The 20,627-nt window shown below is 42.3% G+C and overlaps 2 protein-coding genes across 5 annotated transcripts in view; one reads left to right on the forward strand and one right to left on the reverse strand.

Moving 5' to 3' along the window:
- CACNA2D3 (calcium voltage-gated channel auxiliary subunit alpha2delta 3) overlaps positions 1-20,627 on the forward strand; it is a 903,947-nt gene that overhangs the window by 750,641 nt on the left and 132,679 nt on the right. The window lies entirely within an intron of this gene.
- Positions 8,877-18,481, reverse strand: LRTM1 (leucine rich repeats and transmembrane domains 1). 2 transcript variants are annotated; one of them, XM_027522772.1, is made up of 3 exons: positions 17,764-18,481; positions 14,733-15,329; positions 8,877-9,440 (listed from the first exon to the last, which is right to left on the reverse strand). In XM_027522772.1, exons 1-3 carry the CDS (start codon positions 17,822-17,824, stop codon positions 9,007-9,009), a joined length of 1,092 nt encoding a protein of 363 aa, XP_027378573.1. In that variant the 5' UTR covers positions 17,825-18,481; the 3' UTR covers positions 8,877-9,006. The 2 variants fall into 2 exon arrangements, with proteins under 2 accessions (XP_027378573.1, XP_027378574.1); XM_027522773.1 differs by having other exon boundaries at positions 17,715-18,478.

Consider the following 20,627-nt stretch of genomic DNA (forward strand, 5'->3'; position numbering starts at 1 on the left):
GTCTGCAAGAGAATCTGAGTTAGAGTTGGCCACAGAGAACAGCTGCTCTGCATACCACAGTAGACAGTGACAGGCACACTGAGGATCATTGCTCCAGGAGTAAAAATAGCCCAGAGTTTTGAGAAACTGAATCTGTGCTCACTCTCCAGGACACTCACTCCCATGAGCCACTGTCCTTTTATAAACCTTACCAAAAGCCCCAACACATTCTCCACCCCCAAATCAGCAGCAGAATTTTGGAGTTATGGGTCCTTATACCCAGTTTTTGAGTTCTGTTTTGGCAGAACTCCGCTTTCCAAGGTCATGGTGGGATTTGGACATTAAAGCCAGTGTAAGCCAAGGATTTAGCAGTGAGCACAGGGCCATTTCCCCCTTCTTGCTCTGGGATTGAATTTTCACATTTGTAAAACGAGGTTGATTGGTGCTTTGGTTGGATTTCTAGCAGCCTGCTGCTGCTGCTAAGTCGCTTCAGTCTTGTCCGACTCTGTGCGACCCAATAGATGGCAGCCCACCAGGCTCCCCCGTCCTTGGGATTCTCCAGGCAAGAACACTGGAGTGGGTTGCCATTTCCTTCTCCAATTCAGGAAAGTGAAAAGTGAAAGTGAAGTCACTCAGTTGTGTCCAACTCTTCGCGACCCCGTGGATTACAGCCCACCAGGCTCCTCCGTCCATGGGATTTTCTAGGCAAGGGTTGGAGTGGGGTGCCATTGCCTAGTTTTTAAATATAGAGATTTGTTTCATCATCATAGAAAAGGAAAAGAATTAACCAATAATGGTCTATTTCTTGTACCCAGATTCAGCCTAGCTTTGGGGGACCCCTCTAGTTCCTTTTGAGAAAAATAATTTATATAAAGAAAGTGCTTGGTGAATACTTAGAGCTGAGTGCTCAATAATGGTTAGCTGGTAAATTATCACTGCTGTTGTTAAGAATGATACATGCTACACCGGCCACACTCATTAGCCAGTGCTTTTTGTCATGTGCTGTTCCCTGTGAAAACTTGCATAGGGGATATCATTAGAGTATCTTTAAATGTTTCATAGTAAAGTTTGAAAGTCACACTTTCTTGTACCTATTCCTCAGAACAGAGACTGACAAACTCTAATCCACAGAACGAAATTTAGGATGCTGCCTTTTTTTTTTTCTAAGAGTTTTGTTGAGGTATATTTCATTTACTATAAAGTTCACCATTTCAAGTCTACAGTTTATTGGGTTTTGGTATTTTTTAGGTGGTACAACTGTCACCACAGTCTAACTTTAGAACAATTTTATATTCTCCCAAAAAAAAACCCCATACCCACATACCCTTCTCACTCTTTATATCCCACTCGCTACTCCAGCCCAAGGAAACCCACTAATCTCCTTTCTGTCTCTGTGGATTTGCTTACTCTGGACATTGCAGATAAATGGAATCATACAACATATGGCCTTTTGTGATTCACTTCTTTCACTGAACTTGATGCTTTCAAGGTTCATGTTGTAGCAAGGATCAATACCTTAGCATTTTAAACTGTCAAATGATACCCCATTGTGTGCATGTATAACATTCATCCATTTATCAGTTAGTGGATACTTCTGGGTTGTTCTCACTTTTCAACTATTATTAACATTGGTAATAATTTTGGTAATTGGTAATAATTATCAAACAAAACAAAAACATTGGTAATAATTACCAATGTTGATATGAACATTTAAGTACACATTTCTGTTCAGGTACATGTTATAGTTTCTCCTGGGTAGAAAGTGGAATAGAATTATTGGGTCATAAGGTAATTCTAGATTTGATATTTTGAAGAACTGACAAGCTGTTTTCCAAAGCAGCAGCAGCTTTTTACAATCCCACCAGTATTGTACGTGGCTTCCAGTTTTTCCTCATACTTACGAATGCTTGCTATTTCTGTCTTTTTCAATTTAGCTATCCTAGTGGGAATGAAGTGATTTGCATTTCCCTAATAACTAACTACACCAAGCATCTTCTCATGTATATGCCAGCTCCTTGCATATCTTCACTGGGGAAATGTCTGCTCATATCTTTTGCCTGTATTTAAATTAGGCTATTTGTCTTTTTATTGTTGAGACATAAGTTCTTTATATATACTGGATGCAAGTACCGTGTCAGATACCTACCACTTATGTTTATAAATAATATTTTATTGAAATACATCCCTATCCATATTTTCTGTGGACAACTTCTTGCGCAAATGGCAGAGCTGAGTAGTTGGGTAGAGACCATATGGACTAAAAAGCCAAAAATATTTACTGTCTGACTCTTGAGAGAAACCATTTGCCAACTTCTGCTTTAGATAAAAATATGTCGTGGTCTGTTTTAAAAAAAAATACCAAAAATGCTAATTTGTTCACTCACTTATTTTGCCATATTTTTATCTTATAAAAATGAAGAAAATATTTAAACCAAAGGTGTGTGAGTAGATGTTGAAGACAGAAGTTCCTGTATCAGAAGGTATCCATCATTGTGCCTAATATTTTTGTATATGTGGTTATAGAGATATCGCAATCAAAGGTCCTGGGCTTTCTAAAAATATATGCTCTCACTGTCAGTCAAGACAGTGATTTGCTTAATCTTCACTTTAGTTTATAAACCTCTGAACAGTGTAATCAATGTAATGCTTGATAGAACATTGGAAATGCCCTCACATGCTTTGGTGGAAAACACTTTCTGGGATTTCCCCCCACCCAACACAACTCATGAGAGATTTGGGGATTTATTTAGCTGCCTTTATCCAGGCAAATCTCCTAGTGACCTTAATGGGATTTTGATCTTGGTTAAAACTAGTATATATATGACTCAGGCTAAGTGAAGGGCTAAAGAGGATAAATGAGCTGACATGCATTTCCCCTCTCTGGGAAGAGAGGGCATGATTGGAGGCTCAGTCTGCGGACTCTTGCGCATGGAAAATGCTTTTGCTAGTCTGTGGTGGGAAAGGGACAGTGCTGATCAAAGGCTCTTTATTCCCATGGCCTCCCACAGTTTGCACTCACCAAGAACTCCCACATTCTATTCTGGGTGAAAAGATCTGCATGAGGTCAAGATCAGTGTCTGAATGTCATTCCTACTTCAAGACCAAATTATATGTGACCAGGCTTAGGCAGACTAGAGTGTACAATTGTCTTAAAACATAAAAGAGAAAGCTCAGAATGAAAACACAGCACATGGCATTTTATATACTTGTACTTCACTAGCCTCCTTCGACCGATTTCCATGTTTTTGCTGATATAGTAAGATTCTTTTAAGCCAAACTTATTTCTGTTATTACGTTATTTTGTGTTATTTCTTATTTTTCTGCGCTCTTCTCACTTTCTCTCTTTGATGCTTTCTGGAACCCCTCCAGCCAGGTTTCACCCATAGTGAATCATTTCTCATCAAGGTTGTTTGCAGCTCCCACATTACCAGATCCAAAACTGAACTTCAGATGTGCTTTTTCCTTGGTCTATCAGCAGCACTTGACCTTGTTGACCACACTCTCCTTGAAAACCTCTTTATTTGCTTCTTCGCCTACCTCACTGCCTCCCCTCTAGGTCTCCTTTGCTGATTTTGTTCATCTCTTGATTATGCATGTTGGAGGGCCCCAGGGCTCCTGTACACTTGCAAGGCTTTTAACACCATTTAGGAGGTGATGATTCCTAAGCCAGACCTCTTTCCCTTGACTCTTCCTTGTCTGATTAGTGTCTCTGCCTCTCCCATCAAAAACATCTCATTCCCAAAAGCCCATCAAATGCAATTGACTCCAAGCTTAATTTGTTGTAGTTACCTGGTTATTCAGTCCAAAAAGTTAGGAGTCATTTTTAAAAAAAGTGTTTATTATGGATAATACTGAATATAATCAAATGTAAATAGAAGCATGAGAAGAAACCCAAGGAAACCCATGCATCCTTCATTCAGATTCCTTCTCCACTAATCATTAATGACATGACTTTGAACAAATTACCCAAACCCAATGAATTATCTTCATCTGTTGTATGGCAGTAAAATGCTCTCATGTTTTGCTTAATTTGAGACTTAGACAAAAATGAAAATATTACACTAAAAACAACTGGCACACAACCTGGTGCTTAATAAAAGTTGATGGCAGTGCTATTATTGTTCTTATCCAAATAATTAATATAACAATGCTGTAGTTCTTATAATGTGGTTCCCCAGAATGAGAGAATAATGGCAGAGGTTGGGTTGTATTATACATGCTAACCCTTTGCTCCTGTAACTGCATTTATCAGATCTGCAATTAATTTTCTGTGTGACTTTGGAAAAATTCCTTTCATTTTCCACTCTTCTATTTCCTGTTTGTAAAACAAGAATATGAAACATAAGTCAACTCCAGTTGATCAGGAGTAGGTACTTAGAAAAGAGATTTAAAAGAATTCTGAGGCTTTGACTGGGGTCAATAGATAAGTTTGCTGAGATCTGTTAGTAATGTCTGAAGCAGGTAGGGAAGCTGGTCACAGCTATTCTGAAATTTGCAACACCTAGACTAACTGCTCTCAAAGGACCTTCCCAATTCCCAGTCCTCTGGTTCTTTATCTTCTCTTCTTGGTAAGCCTTTGAAACTGGGTAACATCCTATCCATCCAAATGAATATTCAGTGTCATTAGAGTGAAAATTAGATGTGGATACTCCAGTCAAGACTCTGAAAGGAAAGTGAGGGATTGCAGTCCTGCCTCTCCCAATGGGAGGGAGGTTTATTTGAGACCTTATTAAAGTTTGAACATAAATAAATAAATAATTTTCATCATAAGGGAAAACAGGGTATTTCCCTGAAGTTGTGTGTAAGCCACACCCAGTAACACCATGTGGGGTTGGAATATCATTTGCTGGTAGGTTTCTGTCTAGTAGCATTATCATTGGATACACTGGTGGGTTTGACCCAAGTGAAAATGGTTATTTCCTGACCTGCAATAGAAAGTTACAGATTTCTAACAGTTAGTTGTATAATTATGATAATCGATGCTACAGATAGATTATTTTAGAAATTGATCTGCTTCCTTTTATATTTTAGATCTAAGATAAAAGTGTCTAATTTCTGGAGTAACTTGGTTAACTTGAATAATGAGATTTCAGAGCCTTCAGGAGGAAATCCTGTGATTCACTTTTAAGTCTTCCATTTTTGTAAGAAAAAATATGAAACATCCATTGTTCATGGACGTTTTATCATCTGAAGCACAGGATTATTCCTGCAAGGTCAGGGATATTTGCCTTAATTTTAAAAGCTTTCCAGGTATAGATTTGACACTATGTCTTCTTTCTCCACAATCTCTGTGGCAGAGATTCCTTCTACAGCCTCATTATATGCCTCACATTTTTGGGTCCTGCTATTGTGACTGAGGCTGGGAGGGTTTGCGGGCAGGAGGAGAAGGGGACAACAGAGGATAAGATGGCTGGATGGCATCACGGACTCGATGGACGTGAGTCTGAGTGAACTCCGGGAGTTGGTGATGGACAGGGAGGCCTGGCATGCTGCGATTTATGGGGTCTCAAAGAGTCAGACATGACTGAGCGACTGAACTGACTGAACTGATTGTGAGTTTGTGACCTCTGGCAAAGCAAAAATAGTGATACTGTGCCACTAAATATAATGAAAAAACTATATTTTACAAAATTTTCTCAGAGCAATCAACAATAAACGTGATATTTATTCACAGTATTCCTTCAGTAAGGCTCTATGATGGAAGGGCATTTTATAGGAGAATCTATAAATATGACAGCAGCAATAAACAGCTGAAAATAATCTATGAGGCGTTTGCAAATTACCCCTCATGAGCTGTAGTGGTTGTGAAAGATAATTTGTGGTTCTCACAGGATACCCTGCAAATTGAGTCTTTCATCTGCAAGTTTTTTACAGAGAAAACATTTCATTTCTCCTATTAACGAATGATAACTCTGCATTTGTTAATCTAAACAATTTGATTTATATTTTTCTGTGCTGAGAGACTTGTTGACATTTTAGGGTAAGTAATTATTTTCATCGCCAACTTCTCTTTGTGGTAACTGTAGGCAAAAGATAGACATCTGAATATAAGAAGGTATCGTTTTAATAATTTTCCTTAAAGACATCTCGTAAAGCAGGAATCTATTTGCCCAAGTTATCATCTGTGCCTAGAAATCTTTTAGGACATGGGTGTCAAGGAGTGAGGATTCTAGCCACATTCGGGGTTTTCTGCGGTGGATTGGAAGCTCTGACATGTAATCGCTGTGGGCAGGGGGATGGGGTCGACTTGCACAGTCACCAGACCTCCGGCAGAACGTAGTCCACTGGATGTCTTAAATCACAGCAGTGAAAACAAATAAATCAATACATTTAAAAAAAAATCACAGCAGTGAAAGAAGCACGCGATGTTGGTCTCAGTAGTTTCCAGGTTATGTAATATCTGTTCAAGTATCTCACGGGTTGGTTGCCAAGATTACATGAATGTTCATGAGCACACCTCTCACCATGCATGGTATGTAGCACGAACTCTCAAAACATTTGGTGAAATGAGGACAATGTATAAAAAGATCTCCTCAATTTCGTTTCTCATATTGCTTTCTTGGCCAAGGACTCATGGTCCAGGGCAAGGAAGATTTTTTTCTACCTGGAAAGTAATCCCTCCATCCTTAGATGGGATGCTTAGTCTCACCACTAAAGTAGTGCATGAAGAGAGCAGAAAGGGGGCACCAGGCTTGGGATGGAGCTGATCCCAGAAGCCAGCTTTCCCTGAGATCTCCTTTTGATCTTAAAAATCCACGGTAATTTTTCAGTCTACTCTAACATATCCAGACTTATTTTAATATTCAGAAAAAAATTTAGCATCAAATGTAAATGTTTTCCCCCAGAAGAATCATTTAGCAAAATTGCTGTTCCAGCGAGTTGGCCCATCTTTAACTTGTGGGGTGGGGGCACAGTGGTTGTGAAGCACTGTGAGGAGGTATAGATATTCTCTGGGATGTGTGAGTCCCACGGGGTAGGCTAGGGTAGGTCCATCTGTCTTTCCCCTGACCTCTTTACACTGCTGGGCAAGGCTTTGGCTGCATCAGACAGGGAAAGAGTATTCCAGCCTGTATGGCCCTCCCATTCATGTACCAGGTTAGGGAATAGACTACTGATTTAAGATCCAAAACACTGTTACATGCCCTGAAGAAGTGAATGCAGAGCCAGTACCCTGAGTGGCAAATATGCTTTATCCTTTGAACCAACTCCAGTTGATTAGTTCTGGTTGCCTACAGTGCTGTCTTAAGAAGGCATCTGTGGTGCATCAGGGCTCAGGGGGAGGAATGCTGGGATTGATTAGTGATGTCTGTCAAGGCCTCTGGAGGGACAACTCACCCTGTTCTCTTCTTTTGCTGAGTCCTTAACTCCTCTGTGTAATGATTTTAATACTAACAGGTGACTCTAAATATGAGATGGGGCATCATAAGAGAAAGAACAGGTAGAATCTACTTTAAGAAATCCTAGCCTGAGAAAATGCAAATTTACAAAATACATAAATCTGGAATCAATTATTGCCATTACAGAAAGATTCCATGAAAGGTTCCTTTAAATAGCGAGCTCCCCTACTGCATTAAAATGATGATTCAATTTACAAAAATTTCCTTTGCATGCAAGTCTTCAGGACCGTGTCTGTGGAGTTAAGCAAGCCACACCTGATTTTTTTTAAACCCTGGCCTAAATAATGTTCAGGATGGCTGCTGCCACATATCTCAAGTCTCTTGATAATTCCCACTCTCTTCAGACTTCCTCTGACTTCCTCTCCCAGAGTGTTGAGTAGACAATCTGGGTGGTGGTCAGCAGCTGCTGGCTTCCACCCTGCTGCGGCTGCATTTCATTAGTGGGTAAACTGATTGCTGTGTTTATGTGTGGGTGTGGTTGAACAAGCCTATGCACTCTGCGCGCTCTGTACGTAGACACAGATACACATAAGCCATTATCTCGCTCTCAGCCCACCCTAAATTCGTTCCTGCTGTGAGAGTTATAAAAGGAAGGTTCCAATCGCGGGGTAGATATGGCCTTACGGTGATACGTGCCCTGAATTCCGCCACCCCGTCCTCTTTGTGTTTGTTTATGTGTTATTTCCCCTTGCATCAGAAAACTTCCCCAGACCTTGCGCCTGAGTCGTATTACCCACTCGTGGAGCCCTCTTCTTCTTCTGTGGCCTAGAGAGCCCCAAATGGTTTTCTGATTTAGAAAATTAAATAGAATCTGACTCTTGTGGCAAGCTACAAAAATTCCCAACCAACAGACACTCCCGCTAAATGGGTAACATACCTAACATCTAAAAGTATCACTGGTCTAGCATGAACTTGGATTATAGAAGCACTCACTGCCCCGTGGGTAAGATCACCAGCTTCTTCCCAGGCACTCAGAATTGGGCAGTTTTCCAGTGGACCATAAACCTCCCAGGCATGCTGACTGCCGTGTGTGTTTGTATTTCAGCTGCTTTGTTAAAGCAACTTAATGCGGGGAAGAGTACCTTGAAAGAGATGTACCTTCCCTTTCTCCACGGACAGCCTTTCCCACGTAGAATAATTGTCATAACTTCTCAGGCACAGAGCACAAGTTATCATATCTATTTCAACTATGGTATTAATAAATTTTTTAAAAATCTCAACATAAATTTCTTTCCACAAATATATATATGCATACATATAAATGTGACCCCATGAACTGTAGTCTGCCAGGACCCTCTGACCATGAGGATTTTCCAGGCAAGAATACTGGAGTGGGTTGCCATTTCCTTCTCCAGGGGATCTTCCCAACCCAGGGATCAAACCCAGGTCTCCCGCATTGCAGGCAGATTCTTTACCAGCTGAGCCACAAGGGACGCCCACTGGCTGAGCCACAAGGGAAGTCTAAATATATATGTATATGCATATATATATATATATATATTTTTTTTTACAGACACATCTTTTTTTTCCTTTTGGAAAAAGAAAATGAGGCAGTAACAGTGACCCATCAGCCCTACTCAGAAACTGTTTTCTGGTTTAAAATGATTATTCCTATTTGAGATGAAAGTTCTCAGGCCAGTGAGCTGTCAAACAGCTCTTTTCCTTCTGTCTTCGTGGGCTCATTGGTTTGAGCCAAGCGTCCCCCGTGGTCCTGGGCTGTGATAGCTGCGTAGGTGCAGCCGTAGATGGCGGCCGCCAGCATCATGAGACACACGATCCCACACACCACCCCTGTTATGACAATGGTGGCCACGGCGTGGCGCAGATTGGCCGGCCTTGGCTTGGGTTTGATCTCACACTCCCGGTGGTCTCGCTCCCCTGTGCTGTGGCTGTCAGAGAGCCTGGGGACAGCCCGGCGGGCAGCACCTAGCTGCGGCACCTGTGAGGACTGCAGGTGTAGAGAAGGAAAAGGGCAGGGGTGGTACAGCTCGTGAGGGATTTCACGGAGGTCCTTTCCCTTCCAGGCGTCCGGTGACACACAGATGATGTTGTCCGTTATTCCCCCTTTAAGAAACAAAAACAAAGAATGATAGCAGAACCTGATGTAACCAAATTCCCAGATCCTCAGCCTGCAAAACTTAGGCAGATGGAATTTATAAAACACCTTTTTCCCCCCCTGGAGTCAAAGAATTTAACAGCCATATTTTATGATTTTAAGATTTCTAAATTGGCTACATGCTAAAAATGCCACACACTAAATGGGCAATTATGTATGAGCAAGAATTCATTAGAAGCCAGGTCACCGTTACCTTATAAATGCCAAAGGGAAACAATGCAAAAGCTGACAGGAAGGGGCGCTGGAGGCCAGCCGAGGGCACTGTCGCACGCCCTAATGAGCCCTGCCACACAAGAAATCTATTGTGCCAAATCACCACTGGAGACCTAAGAAATAAATAATGAAAACAAATGTCTCTTCTTGTGATGTTATGTGTTAATTTCAAAGACCCTATGTCTCTACCAACACTCTCAGTGATGCCAAATGGGGAAGTCGGCGGTCCTGCGAGTCTTTTGTGTATCTGAAGGTTTGACAGGAATATGTATTACATTCATGGGATTAAGTACAATTAACGTGCCTCCTTTAGACCTTGAAACATTTAGTATTTTGAGTACCAAACTTTCTAAGACTCAATTTCCATTCTGTGTAAGGGGATTGATTTCCTCAGGTGTGTGGACTACAGGAGGGATTTCAGGAACTTTAGAAATCCTTTTCTAGAAAGAGCAGTGGATGAACAGATTCTATCCTGGCCAAATTTGACCACCAATTTGCTATTTGACCTCAGACAGATAAACTTCTCTGAGTAATTTTCACAAAAACACCTTACTTGTATCTGTTTTGATTACAAAGTACTGTTAGACAAGTCCTCACAACTCTGCTAAAATGGGTAATTTTTGTCCAGGGTCATTCAGGTTAAAAGTGGATGGATCAACACTGAAACCTGGCCCACTCCTATGATCCCAGTTTTTCCCACTATACTCCCATCCTCTCTCTCTCTGGAATGTTGTGAAATCCATGGAATTAACACAGTGACCCTCAGGAGATCCTTACCTCCATGAATTGTGACACTACTCTTAGTTAGACTGGAGATTTCTTTGTACATGGTGGGTTATGAAACTATACCAGAAATTCCCATGTAGGAGGTTGTCACTTCAGTGTTTAGAACCTTCCTTTATAACAGCACTTCACAACTTGGGGAATGTCCTCACATCCATTCTAACTGAATTTATAACCTATTGATAGACAGGGCCATTTTGCAGTTCAAGGGTTGCTGTGGCCCAGGTCACTCTGGGGTTGGTGGCCATGACGAAATTCAACACTCATGCCTTGAGTCTCCTGGGCCTGATCTGGCTTCTTCAGTGATCCTCTGAGGCAAGAACCTCAACTCTAAAGCAAAATGATAATAGAAATCTCTCCTTTCTCGAGCTGAGGTACAACAGGCCAGAGGAGCAGGGTGCCTGCTCTGGATGACCCCAAGGTGCCAACAGGCTATGATTGAAGATCTCCATCTCAGGGAGTGTTTCAGTACTGAACCCGGGGAACCAGCAATTCCACTAGCTGACTTAGACCTAACTGGGGCGGTTCACCTAGCCACTCCAGGGTTAAGTTCGTTTCTCCTGTTACCAGCTTCCTGTTTTAACTGTTAGGGTGGGAGGCATGGCCTCAGGACCCAGAGCCAAGAGAATACATAGACTAGAGCCTGGGATGTGGCTTGAAGGCCAGGGTTGTGGCCACCAAGAGCTCCATGGTGTCCTGTGTCCTCAGCCAGGACTCACTTCCCAGCCTTCCTCCACCATCTCCTCAGCCACCCTCCAGAAAGCAGATCTGCCAACGACAGCTTGAGAGCCTCAATCTCTTCTGGATTCATGGAAGCTGACAATTCAAGAAGCTTCAGCTTTCCAAACACTCTCATTATCCATCATCTGGCAGCTAGCAGCTCTTAACCCCTGTCTTGAGGTGAAACGAGATTCATATCCTGCGTCTGACCACTACTTAGCTTTGCAACCCTAAGCAAGTTACCTGACCATTCTGTGCGTCTGCTTGCTCATCTGGAAAGTGAGAGACCAGGGTAATAATGAAATTTACTTCACAAGATTGCTCTGAGGATTCAGCTGAATAAAGTATGTCAACTGTTTAGCACAGTTCCTAGCCCAGAATAAATGTTTAGTACAGTTAACTATTGGCATAAAGATAATTTGTTAACTTATGAACGGAGAGAGAGGAATGCTAATTAGAAATTCTATGTGCATGTTCTTGAAGGAGACATTATTAAGTACTCATCAAAGCACTTTTTCTTTCCTTTGATTGTCGGGTCCAGAGGAAGATGAAATTTCCCCAGCCTTTGTGGTCAGATTGGAGTCACCTGACTGAATTCTAGCCAGTGGAACCAGTGAATGACACTTCCAGGCTACAAAATCCCCTGCTTCATCCTCCATGTATTTTGTTCCCCCTCGGAGGGAAGTAAGGTCTTGATCAATAGCTGTTACCTTATTTTGCCTTTATTCCATGCATCAGTAGTCAGATTGTCTCCTACATTTGCATTTATTTGCTGGTTTTATTTAGTCATTTTGACACCCAGGTCTTGTTATCCCAGATCAGTTTTGCCTTCTTTCAGAGAAAGGCTGTTGTCTGGGTGGGGCAGCTGTGCCACGAGGGAGTATTGAATTGCATTATGGAGCCTGAGGACCAGAATCAGTTTTAGGAACTCCCTGGCTTAACACTGCCAGTTTCCACCTGGTGACACTGAGGGCTAGTGAGGATCATTAATTTGCCCAAAGATCACCAGTGAGTTTGTGGCAGAGTAGGGGGGAGCTATATCCCTCCCTATGTTGCTTCTAGTTTCCTGGACCTGAGAACCATTTTTGTCAAGAAATACTCTCCCTTGATGAAAAGCATCTTTCTATGATGGTTTGCCTTATGCTTACTATCTCATCCAGAACACAGTAGGTAAAGCCACTTCACCTCTAGATGTTAACAGTTTTATTTTAAGCCTCCTTAAGAAAGACTTTTGTCAGATCATATGACCTCTGTTGTAGGTCAACTTGAAAATTAACTGGTTAATGACAAGTTATTGACTATTATATTGTTGAGAGAGATTCTTAAATCAATAGATTCTTAAATCAATAGTGTTTATTTGAACCCATGTGTTCTCCTCCACTTCCTTCTGTATAACTGCTGCAACTATCCAGAGTCTCTTGATTCACTAAGCCATGTCTGGATCTCTGATATCTTCCAAAATTATGGGCTCAGATATACATCCATCAACTCGACAGCACTCCTTGACTATGTAATGGGCATCTCAAACTTGACATGCCCCACACTGAGCTCTTGATATACCACCTCCCACACATACTCGTCCATTTCCCCCATTCCACAGCCTGACCCTTGTCAGCTACTGGCATCACCGTTTATCTGCTTACTCCTGGAGGACAAAACAAAATTGTATTTACTGTAATACACTCTGTTTTCCTTATATCCAGTTCCGACCCATTAGTAATTTCTATCAGTTCAGTATTCTAAATATCTCCCAAAGTTGATCATTTCTCATCATCCTAGTTTGGGCCACCGTCATCTTCCCTGGAAAACTGAAATCACTTTCTCCCTCATCCCCCTGATTCTTCTTCTGCAGCCTTTGGTTTGATCTCCCTAGAGTCACCAGAGTGACCTTTTTAAATGTAATGAGATCATATTGTTTGCCTGACAAATTCTTCAAGATATTTCCATCTTGCCTAAAATAAAACCCAAATGTCTCAGCCGGCTCTGCACATTTCAACATGACCTGGCTACTGTGCTGTCTTAGCCTCTCTCACTCCCTTCATCTGCTCTAGCCACTCGTTTGTCCCTCTTTCTGTCCCTCAGTGAAGCCAAGCTTACTTCCACCTCAGGTCCTTTGCAACTACTGTCCTTTTCCTGAGTTATCTCATGGCTCATTTCCCCTCATTATTCCAGTTCTGCTCCCCCATATTACATCCTTGCAGGGGCCTTCCCTGTCCTTCACATCTGAAATGTAACCCTTATTCCATCACTCTCTCCCTTCATGCTGCCTCTAGCACTAACTGCTCTCTGAACATAGATACATATATTTGTCTTATTTAACATGTTTCTACTGTCAGAATGTAATGCCCGTGATGATAGGGATTTTCTTATTCACTGATTTTTTCTCAGCACCTTGAGATGTCCATGGCATGTAAAATTCACTCAAGTTTAGTATGAATGAATGAATGACACTTAAAAGGTAGGAGGAAAAAAGCACTGTGATGTAGAGGAGGGAATGTAGGGCCAAGACCTAAAGCTGCTCCTTCTACTCTTGTCTTTGCTTCTACTCTGTGATCTTCATCAAGTCACTAAACGTCTTCAGGCGTCCATTTCCTATTGATAATAGACTAGCTTTGAGTTAGGAGAGGTTGGCAAACTTTCCTATAAAGAGCCAGTTAGTTCATTTTTTAAGCCTTGCCATAGTCTCTGCCCCAACTATTCAACCTCGCCCTTTTAATGCAAAAACAGCCAGACAGTAAATAATAAATGGATGTGAATGTGTTCCAACAAAACTTTATTTACAAAAATAGGTGGGCCAGTTCTGGCTCTTAGGCTATATAGTTTGCTGACCCATGAGTGATTTCCAGAACCCCTCATCTTTAATATTCTGGAATCTCTTGCTTTGTTTTTGACATCTGGTTAAAGAAATACTTGTTCCCTTTGGAGAGGGACCCGTATTGTATTCAGTTTTAGTAACAGTGGTGTCTCCTAAAGCAGAATGGGTAATCTCAGTGAAGTTTCATAGCTGTCAAATGGTCAGAAGCAGAGAAAGAAGGAGGGGCAGTCCTAAGGAGAAATACCATACCCCCAGTTGGATCACACTTGAAAATCAGAATTTGTTGTCACTTCAGAGTTAAGTAGTTATTGGATTGGTCAAAAAGTTCGTTCAAGCTTTTCTTGTGAAAATTTGGCCAACCCAATATTTAGGTGGATTGAATTTCTTTCTTTCTTAAGGGCCTACAGTTTCCAGATAACTTAATGGTGGTATTAATCAAAAAGTGGAAAGTTGGGGTGGAGAGGGGAAAAAAGTGGAAAGTTGTTTCCATGAATCGTATCTGTAGATGAATTTAAATACCTGATTTTCAAATCAGGTCACCCTTAATGACTCACTTGCCTCTTTTACCATACCGTGAAATGACATCAGTGTGCAAAAGCTTACACAGATCCCTCAAACACTTTTCAGCATCCCTTCTAATGCAGAGAACCATTGAGGTTTCTTCTAAGTTGATCATACACAGATGGGGGGATAGGCATTAGTTACTGACCTTTATAGACAAATGTCTCCAGCCAGAGTTTAAGACTGAGCAAGTGACAGTTACATTTCCAGAGGTTGTCTTTGAGAAATAACCGCTTCATTCTGGGCATGGATTCTAGGAGGGCTCGATCGAGCTGCCGAAGCCGGTTTTGCTGGATCGCAAGAACGGTCAGGTTCTCCCAAGACTCACCTAGGGATGCAGGAAGGTGACTTATATTGTTTGATGACAAATCGAGCTCCCTCAGCTGTGGGAGAGAATGGAATAGTCTGCTTTCCAGGGAATGCAGGGAGTTCTGAGTTAGGTTTAAGACCTGCAAGTGCTGAAGTCCATGGAAAACTCCGGGGGTCAGATTTGAAAGAGAATTGTTGTACAAGTTCAAGGTTGTGAGATGTGGCACTGATTTAAATGCAGAAGTCGGAAGCTGGTGGATCTGGTTATCTTGTAAGTGCAGCGTTAGAGTCTGAGGAGGCAAGTCGGAAGGGATTTCAGCCAGACCTTGCCGGCTGCAGTCTACAGAATTTGAAGGTGAGTGACAGCGGCATCTCTCTGGGCAGCCACACACCACCGGGAGCAGGAAAATCATACTGGAAAGCAGGAACAGTTCACCTACAACAAACAGAAAGAACCTGAGATAGGAACCCGTTTGTAAGTGGTATCAGCTTTTGTTTCTGCTTTAAGTTCACAGGTAACCAGAAGGTAGATGACATAGGTTATCAAGTAAAAATGTGAAAAAAATATTTGGGGGGGCATGTGCCCTTTGTATGAAGCAGCAGAATTATCTAGGACCAGAACTTCAGGAGCATGAGAGGAGTTCAGATATTCACATTTCTCAAAAGTATGCTCCAGACCATGCTGTCCAATAGAACTCTATGGTGATGGGAGTGATCTGTATCTACTGTCTAATATGATAGTCTTCATGTGACTTCAGAGCTCTTGAGATGTGACTACTGCAGTCAAGAAACTGAATCTTTATTTCCATTTAATTTTAATCAGTTAAAATTTAGATAGCCATATGGTGCTAGTGGTGCATATTAGATGGGACAGGTCTGAAGCATTCTTACAAATTGATGTCCGTCTTTCAAGTGTCATACTTCCATGAGTGATGATTGTCTCTGCTCCTTTTTTGTTCAATAGATTTTAAAACAAAAGCATTAAAATAACATAATAAATACTCATGTTCCTGTAACAAAGTTCTGTCGGTTATTCACAGGTTGCCATGTTTGCTTCATCTCTTTTTATTCCCTTAACTCAAAGAACCAGTGCAATGCTGATAAGTTAAACTCCCTTTGATTAGCACCCACATCATGTTTTCCAGCAGGAACTGCTCCCCACCACCGCCTTCCCTACCATCACGATTGCATCCCACCAGGCCTTTTAAAAACAACAAAATCACAAATAACCTTATAGCTCATATTTTGAGCCAGGCACCACTGGAAGTGCTTTATATATATTAATTCATTTAGCCCACCTAATCTTGTAATTCGGGGTCTTTTATTATGCACATATTAAAGGTGATAAAACTGAGGCACAGAGAAGCTAAATCACTTGTCCAAGGTCATACAGAAGTAGTAGAATCATGATTTAAACCCAGGCAGTCTGCTTTCAGAGTCTATCAGGGTTCTTACTTGCTGTGCTTTACTGCCTGTAAATATTTTTACATACACGCACATAACACACATACATACATAACACACACATACACATACTATAGAATGTTTTGCATAGTGGTTTTTTAAAAAGCTAAATAATCATTGGTATGTTTCATTTTGCAGTTTAGTCACTCAAAACTGATCCATCCACAGGGATGCATAGAGAGCTCATTCATTCCTTCTAGCTTCTGTGGAGTATTTGATGGTGAGGCCTTGCCAGATTTATTATTTAGCCACTCTTGTACTGACGAGCATTTGAGTTGTTGCAGTTTCTTTCGGGACCAATGATGCAGCAGAAGGCATCCTTACACAGGGCTCCTTGGCTCTGTAGAAATGTGTACGGGGGCTCTAGATTCAATAGGTGCCTCCTTGCCAGGTTTGAAGAGGATGCTGAGTTGATATTCTCTCAGGCACTGCTAGGTCAATCTCCAGGGGAGCTTGATCACTCCCTTCTTTTTTCCTGAGACTTGAATTTCAAAATGGCAAACACCCATCAAGGACATTTTGTTAAATTGGTAGAGGAATTCACAGGGCCAGGCAATAATATTTAAAACTTAAGATGATTATCTACTTGTAAAGAAAGTTCTTGAGAGGAGATTTTCGGTTTGTCTGTCTGTTTTTGGCCTTAACTAGGGAAATGTACAATGTGGCTGTCAAATGCATGGAGCCTTTTCCCCTTTGTCCTTTCTTTCTTTTTTTTTTTTTTAATTTTATTTCATTTTTAAACTTTACATAATTGTATTAGTTTTGCCAAATATCAAAATGAATCCGCCTTTCTCTGATGCTGTGAACAGTTCTTTAGGGCAAGAGGGAAGATATTTGGAAAGCCTTCTGAAGGAGGCTCAGTTTAGTTTCGCTCAAGAGATGCAAAGCATTACAGTCCAGTTCCCTCTTGCAGCATGTAAAAGAGAAAAACCTTGTTTTCTTTTCTATAATTTTGCAAATAATATACATCTCAGTGCCAAAGAAGCTTCTGATCAGAGGAGAGTTGCCACCCCTCACTTTAGCTGTGCCTCACCCAAGCATTCATTAACTGCAGAAAATCGTGCCACTCCCACCCTCCGCCCCCGCCCCCCCCCCCGCAAGTAGATGATATATGAACTCCAACCTGAAGGACTGTATTTTCTCTGAAATGGCCCATAACAGGCCAACTGCATATCCATTCATGACTAGGTACGTTTGTCCACTCTCTCTTCCTCTGACCCAGCATGACACAAACATGAGACATTTTTAGCATCTTTTGTTCTTTTGAGAAAGACAACTTCCCACAGATACCTTCCTGAGTTGGGGGGGCAGGGAGGGTCCTGCTTTCTAAGGCGTGAGGGGATTAATCATGGCTCACCTTCCATGACTGAGTCTCCACCGGCTTACCCGCTGAACCCGAAGCCCACCTTTATTAATCTGCAGATCAACACATCGAGGCCATGGCAGACTCCAAGTCCAGGTTTTCATTCACTTTTTTTCTGAATCCTGCCAGTGCTTTTCTTCAGCACAGGGAACAGTTGTCGCTTTCGGGAGACCACTTATTTAAGCAGCCCTTTCCCTGTCTCCATCTGGATTGTTTTCCGTAAGAGGATCTTTTGATTGTGCTCCTTCCTTCTTTCTTAAAGCCTTGCCCTTCCCAGGATCATCGCTGCCTTTCCCATTGAGACGAGGGGCCACAGAAAGAATGTTTGTCAAACCTCAGTGAACAGCTGTAGCATTCAAACATGACCCCGATGGCTCCGGCTTTTTGATTATTTAATCTGCTTGAAGTCCAGGGCACCAAAATAAAACTGCCTTCTTAATCCGGTCCTGTTTTCTGAATTCTGTTGACTTATTAACCATGCTGTGTCAACCCATGTCAAGTTGGGAGATGCTCGCCGTGGATCCTCGATCTGGGGTTCTAGCAACAGAGCCAGCAGAGTGTGTAATATGAGGACAAATTGACCTGCTGGAGGCTGACACGGTTTCCACAGTGCACTGTTTGGTCACCAAAGGCTTATTCAGCCAACATCCGTAGGGATTAGCTGTGTTGACAGGGTCTCGATGCCCTGAAATTCATAGCCATGGTTTCCTTTCGTGGACATCACAACCTCTTCTCCCTGGTGCCGCAAATACTTCTCAGCTGCTTCTTTGCTTGTTCTCCTCCCACCGTCCCCCCTCTCCCGCCCCCATTGAATTGACCTCTCAGTTTGCATGCCTTTGGAAATACTTCTCAATCTTTCATCATTTCCCTAATGCTGAGGTTCTGGCCCTTTCCTCATTTTTCACATATAAAACAATAAAGCTGCCCTCATGAGCATCAGGCGTCAATGAACTGTGACTGTTCTGTAATTGAAGCCACTGGAAGCTTTCCCACCAGGGACTGGAATGTTTCTTTGAATGTGTAAATGCCCTGCCATTTGCTGAGGTGGGATTTCAGTGTCAAAGCTGCCCTTCAGCATGCCAAAATGTCCCACGTGCCTCCAGCAACTCATGTAAAGAAGGCAAAAGCCATGCTTTTCTTGAGGCAGCATGAAGTGGAGTCCCTGGCCGAAAGCAGTGTAATAAAGCAGTTGAGTTTGGGGTTTGAAATCAGCTGGATCTGGATTTGAATTCGGCTTCACCATTCACTAGCTTGATGTCTCTGGGCAAGTAACTTGCCCACTGAAAACCCCTCGTCTTCATCTCTAAAAGAAAGACAGTAGTTTTTCTTTTATAAGATTGCTCTCAGGATTTCGTGAAACAATGCATTAATATTGTACCTTAATAAACGGTCACAATTACCCAAGAGTGCTTTCCAAGGTTTCTATGCTGCTAGCATTCAACTCGCCCTTGACTCAGGAGGCAGGAGGCGGGTCCTGACAAAAGTCCCGGAGGCCTGGCCCCTCATGCCACTCTGGTGGTACCGAGGGAAGAGGACCCTTGGGAATGAAGTGAAAAACTGGATTGAGACTATCCTTAATGGCCTGCTGTTTGGGATCCCATTGCTCCTTTGGACAAGCTCCTTCCAGCCTCCTGGAGCCTAAGATACTCATCTTGCCTCCTTCCTGAAAATCTGCTTCATTCAGTCTGTCATCTTTAGTCCTTCTCTCCAACAGTCTTTGAGCATCTGAAAAGCAATGCAGTCAAGTCAAGCATAGGCAATAAAGAGGCCTTTAAATCTTCATAAGGACTAAAGGGTTCCTTTCTTTCTCCTTTTCCTCTGTCTACTTTCAGGCGCACAGGATTTAATAATATTCCTGTACGATACAGGACTGTCAGTGGCCTGTGTGGGGCAGTCAGTCACCAGTGGGTCATAATACAACAAACACCTGTGAACCTAACAATCATTCTAAGAACTGGACAGCTTCTAATAACTTACAAGCTGTGTGCTTCTGTCTTTCCCAGGGGCCAGCAAACTTTTTTGTTAAGCGCTGATGGTAAATATTTAAGACATTATCGTCATGCAGTGTCTGTTGCAACTACTCTGAGGTTATAGCATGAACCAACCACAAACAATCTGGAAACAAATGGTGTGCCCGAGCCCCAGGAAAACTATTAACAAAAACAAAACAGGTGGAGGACTGGATGGACCCACAGGCTATAGTGGTGAAACCCTGCTCTGTCCCACTGTCTAGCCACTACTGTCACTGCTCCACCACAGCTAGCTGTCACATACTCCCACTGCCACCACCCCGCTGGGCATATCCACCACCATTTCCTTGTCTGTACAATGAGAGGGCTGAGGAGGAGGATCTTTAGCGCCCTCTTATGTCAAAACTTTGTCATTCTGGTAGAATGCTTGAGTGGGGTTGAAAGGCTTTGTACTTACAGACTTATGGGGAGCTTGGACAGATAAAGAATTTGGGTGTCTCTTTGGGTTGCAGCAGATCTATTTGGTGTCCTGCAGAGCCCAGCTAGGGTCCAAGTCTCATGGACTCAGAGGTCTGAAAACAATGTATCCATTGATGGCGTAGTTGGGTATAAGGGACCGGGACACTTCCAGGAAAACGGTAGGCAGTTGACCGTACCTTAGAGCCAGCCTGTGTGGCTCAATGAGGAAGCACACTTTCATGGTGCTTGTACTCTCAGGTTGTATGATCTTAGGCAAATCGTTCACTTTCTCTGAGCCTCAGCTTCCTCATTTGTGGAATGCCAGCCTCACAGGATGCAGAGAGGATCAAGGGCTGCATTCACAGCACAGGTCTGGTAGAGCAGATAATCAGAAGTGGTGTCTCCTGTAAAGTAGTATGTCTTGGCAGACCTCAAAGGGTCTTGACTCACTGCTCCCAGCTCATATATGTGAATACCC

The sequence above is a fragment of the Bos indicus x Bos taurus genome, chromosome 22 (genome assembly GCF_003369695.1).
Source record: "Bos indicus x Bos taurus breed Angus x Brahman F1 hybrid chromosome 22, Bos_hybrid_MaternalHap_v2.0, whole genome shotgun sequence".
NCBI classification, from domain to species: Eukaryota; Metazoa; Chordata; class Mammalia; order Artiodactyla; family Bovidae; genus Bos; species Bos indicus x Bos taurus.

Excerpts from the sequence above, each read along its gene's own strand:
- LRTM1 (XM_027522772.1), bottom strand. The coding sequence starts at position 17,824 with ATGAAAACCTGGACTTGGAGTCTGCCATGGCCTCGATGTGTTGATCTG. Across the intron at positions 15,330-17,763 it reads TGATCTGCAGATTAATAAAG|GTGAACTGTTCCTGCTTTCC; the intron begins GTGGGCTTCGGG and ends TGTTTGTTGTAG. Across the intron at positions 9,441-14,732 it reads GGAGACATTTGTCTATAAAG|GGGGAATAACGGACAACATC; the intron begins GTCAGTAACTAA and ends TGTTTCTTAAAG.